The sequence below is a fragment of the Austrofundulus limnaeus genome, unplaced genomic scaffold (genome assembly GCF_001266775.1).
Source record: "Austrofundulus limnaeus strain Quisiro unplaced genomic scaffold, Austrofundulus_limnaeus-1.0 Scaffold99, whole genome shotgun sequence".
In the NCBI taxonomy this organism is placed as follows: domain Eukaryota; kingdom Metazoa; phylum Chordata; class Actinopteri; order Cyprinodontiformes; family Rivulidae; genus Austrofundulus; species Austrofundulus limnaeus.
Window position 1 is genome coordinate 506,915 of NW_013952501.1, and position 4,377 is coordinate 511,291.

At 37.9% G+C, this 4,377-nt stretch overlaps 1 protein-coding gene across 6 annotated transcripts in view; it reads left to right on the plus strand.

Moving 5' to 3' along the window:
• slit2 (slit homolog 2 (Drosophila)) overlaps positions 1-4,377 on the plus strand; it is an 89,450-nt gene that overhangs the window by 12,042 nt on the left and 73,031 nt on the right. For all 6 annotated transcript variants that reach the window (XM_014013232.1, XM_014013233.1, XM_014013234.1 and 3 more), the window contains exon 4: positions 681-752. In XM_014013232.1, the coding sequence (XP_013868686.1) occupies positions 681-752 (72 nt within the window). The remainder of the gene's footprint in view (positions 1-680; positions 753-4,377) is intronic.

Here is a 4,377-nt window from a genome sequence, read left to right on the forward strand (position 1 = left end):
ACACACACACACACACACACACACACACACACACACACACACACACACACACACACACACATATTGACACACACACATATTGGCACACAAACCTCTTCACTCCACTCAACCGGGGTTAAATGATTGCAACCAGATTATTAAATTCAGCCGAGTTTTCTCAACCCCTCTGTGTGTGTGTGTGTGTGTGTGTGTGTGTGTGTGTGTGTGTGTGTGTGTGTGTGTGATGAGTTGTTGTGGGTTCTTCCCCTGTGAGGGCCTTGTTTACTCAGTGGGGTCCTTTTCACACATTCGGTAGCCCGGCCAGACTGCCTGTTTGTTTTTCCCACATCATCTCCTCTCCTTCGTCTTTGTGGAAATGGCGTTCCCCACCTCCCTCCCCCTTCATCCGAACCCCCTTCCCTCGTCTTCGTCCCCCCCTGTCCCCTTCATCTTTCACAGGTTCACTGTTTGTCTGGCAGCCATGTTGTACCCCCTCAAATAGTGGGTAACTTAGTCTTTTTTGTGTCCATGTTTCTATCTAAAAACGTGTGCTAGAAAAAAATAAATGTATCCATCAGTCTTTTCTTATWGTCCCTAATGTTTTTTAACTGCACCGAAATGGCATAAAAGTCATAAAATTTATTATAGACATTTAAAAATACTATTTTTTAAGGTTGCTGATTCATGTTGTGTTTTCACAGGCGCCTAAATCGGAATAATCTGGCCGTGTTTCCTGAGCTGCTTTTCCTGGGAACGACTAAGCTCTATAGACTGTAAGTTACGTTTTTATTTACCTTTTATCACTCAGTCGATCTTCACTAAAATGTTGAACGAACACCTCCATGTTTGGTCTAACAGAGGACCCYAAGTCTCTGCTCTTTGTGTTACATTATCAGAGGGATAAATGTGTCAGAAGAGAGAGAGAGAGACAGTTTTTTATGGTTCTTTCCATAGAGGCCAGATCAGTAGTTATTGGAGATTAGCACTCAAACAGCTGCTGCCACTAGGAGAGAGGTGTGTGCGTCTATGAATGAATACGTCAAATGTCTTTTCTGTCACCCGAGCACAAAATAGTTTTTAGCTGCAGCCAGAACATAAACGCTGCCGTTTGCATTGAAACCAACAAACCGCTGATTGTTGTCAGCCGTCACCTTCCCCTCTCGGCTCGCACAGCGACCCGTCTCTGCTGTAAACTGAGCTGCAGATTCCCAGTACCGCTGGGCTGGGCTGGGCTGCAGCGCTGCTGAAACTGTGGGAACCGGCTTTCCGTCACGGTCATTTGCGGTCTCGAGGAATAATTATGGTTGCTTATATTTATATGTGTGGCTGAATATATTTGTGTAACACTATAGTGAAATGCTCAGATGATTCGCAGAGCGTGTGAAAGTTGTTTATGTTCTGTGGCCGCTACCGTGGTTGGCTGTGCTTGATCTGCTGTTTGTTAGGGTGTGTGTGTGTCATTCTGCAAGTGTGTGTTTCTCAAGGCCAAGAGTTGGCATTTTGCTCAGCGTGTGGGCTGAGGTAAAAATACTTCTTAGATATATTGCTCTGCTTGACTTGTCACTGACAGGATGCTTTAGTTTTTGCTGCCTCAGCTTTATTGATGCATGAGTGTTTAATTTCTTTTCAAATAATGTATTTCACAAAAAAAGAATTGACAGGTCTTTAAAACCTGCTGATAGACATTAAAATATCGAAGCAGATGCTCTTACTTTTTATCTGTTATTTTGAAAACAGTGCTTTAATAGTAAATCTCATTTACTTGTTTGAAACTGCTTACAGTGTTGTTTTATTTTAAGAAATCTCAATGTGGAATCTGTGAGAACCTCTAAAACGGAAGCTTGTTGGGTTTCATATTGAGGGTTAAAGGTATTTGCTAACTGGACTGGTTTCATGTTTTGCAACAGTGCKACCATAAATGAACACTTGCTCAACCTGCTATTATGAAAATGTTGTTTTTGGAGCCTGAATGTGTGTAGATGTGTTATATTTTGTTTGCCCAGCTCGGTGGTTTAGGCTTCTGAGTATGAAGTTAAACTAGTCTGAGGTCAGGTGTGAGTTCTGTGAACTCTTGCTAAATAAAATAAAAATAAAATAAACTTTGAAAGTTTTAGAAGTTTTTAATTTGAAACCCAGAAGACATTTTGTCAACCCTTACAATCACAGGCTTACCATAACACAGTAATGGGACATAAGTAATTATATATATTTTTAATCCAAAGGTATGAATAAAATATTTAGGGGCTGAAATTTAAGGAGGGGAAAATGCAATTAATGCTGCACATTTACTTAATTTTCTGAAATACCCAGTGGGAGAGATGGGCAAAAACATTTGTCCCCATGTGTCTAAAAACCACACATGCACAGACCTCCTGACACACACACACCATCCCAACACACACACTGTTAATTACTGCATCCACACAGCAGAGGACCACAGCTGTGACAGTTCTGAAAGAAAGAAKGCAGCAAAACACTYAGCGTTAGATCAAACTGATTCATTTTATTTGCAGGATTCTGTAAAACAAGATGGGTCTGGTAGCAGCTCATGTTGGATCAGAACCTATATCATTACCCGAGCCAGAAAAATCATAAATTTGTACCAACAGTACTCAGACAACAATCAAACAAACACTATCTGCAGGGCAAAAATATCATAGTAAAGGTGACTCTTTTACAAAGAGGATAAAATAAAATGTGTTTCCCCAATATATGAAATAAACAAAAACACTTATTACTCACGTACTTGTTTTTATACATGCCTTAATGGTTAATTCTGTTTTTACACTTTGAAATGATAACTTTTATTTCCGCATAGGAATCTCAATTATTCATCTTGCATATTCAGTTGTTTGCATTTTTTTTAAATGAAGATATATTGTATATTATATTTCTGAAGGAAAAGGTTTACTYTTAAATGGCTCAAAAATAGCATTTCTGAAGACCATCCTCCTAAATAAGACAAAAACTTGAGTTGTTTGAGCTGATAGCTTTGCTTCATAACGACAGAAGTCTTCATTAAATTCCATTTATTGRTGACAGGATGTGCATTAAATTAATTTTACTCACAACACACTTTTTAAACTTAAAARGGGGTTATGTATTTTCCAATCACAGATTTTAATTCTATACCACAATCAAGTAACTATGTTAGCTTCAGTTGTTATGACACTGCTGTATAAATCAAAAATAAATTTGAATATGCATCATTGCCTGTCCAACACCTTTAAATTGGTCTCTGCCTCTTTAAAAACTTCCTACCATTTCAGACACTCCCACTTCAGCACATCTTCACTACAATGCTTCAGTGGGAGGGGGTGCTATATGGGGCGAGACATCAGCTTCAGACTGAGCTCCAGGGAGGAGCTTTGTATAAATAGGCGGAGCTTTGTACCAGCAAGTGTTTAGGCAGCTCCACATGATTACCARAGGAGATTCAAGGATTTCTCAAACATGCATGGATGAGTCAAAGCAACACTCTGTGTCTGTTTTTGATGAGTGTATGACATTATAACATGACATAAAGCTTAAATAAGTTGATTTTATATAATAACACCCCCACCTTTAAGAAAAATGTTACAGTTTTCCAACTAAAGTTTAAAAACTCCACACTGACTTCTTCTGCCTCTCAGTGATTGTGTTGTGTTGATAACTTGTCCTGGTTACATTGGGCAGCTCTCACACTAGACTCTTCAGAAAATATGTAGCTTCTAATGTGCACCGAATTTGATAAAATGTAAATATTTCCAGAAATAGTGTAATGTTTTTTCCTCAGTCTAATTTTCTTGATATTTAAAGGTAACCATGTGATGTTATTTGGTAAACCCAGCCTAGGATTCTTTGTACCTGGACTAGTAAACAAAAGAAACAGCACAAAAATTAAAGTTTAGATAAAACTCTACACCTGACCTTCATAAAATTTTAAATAATGAAAAACAAACATCAATTTAATAGTTTACTTTAGACCAAAAACAGTGAAAAATCATTTAAATGTCAAACATGCTGAGACACATTTAAAATTCTTTACTGACATTAAATAAAATAACATTTTTATATCCTATTTTATAAAACTTGTGGAACACATTGTTGTCATTTGCACGTRATTCATGGCAGTTTATAAACGAGACGTGATTTTTGTTTTGCTGTTGGTGCACACAAATACAATGCATTAGATTTCTTTAGTGTTTCCTCCTCAGCCAGCTTGTTCTCTTTTTTATTCTACTGGACAGAAATCAGCAGTAAGATGAAAGACAGAAAGATGAAAGAGGGGTTGATAGAGGAAAAAACTGATGAGAGGATGAGAGAATGGGTCACTGCTTTTACACTGAAATACAAATACATTCTCGAGTGTGAAGCTAGATTGCTGAAATGTGTGTGTGTGTGAGTGTGTATACATGT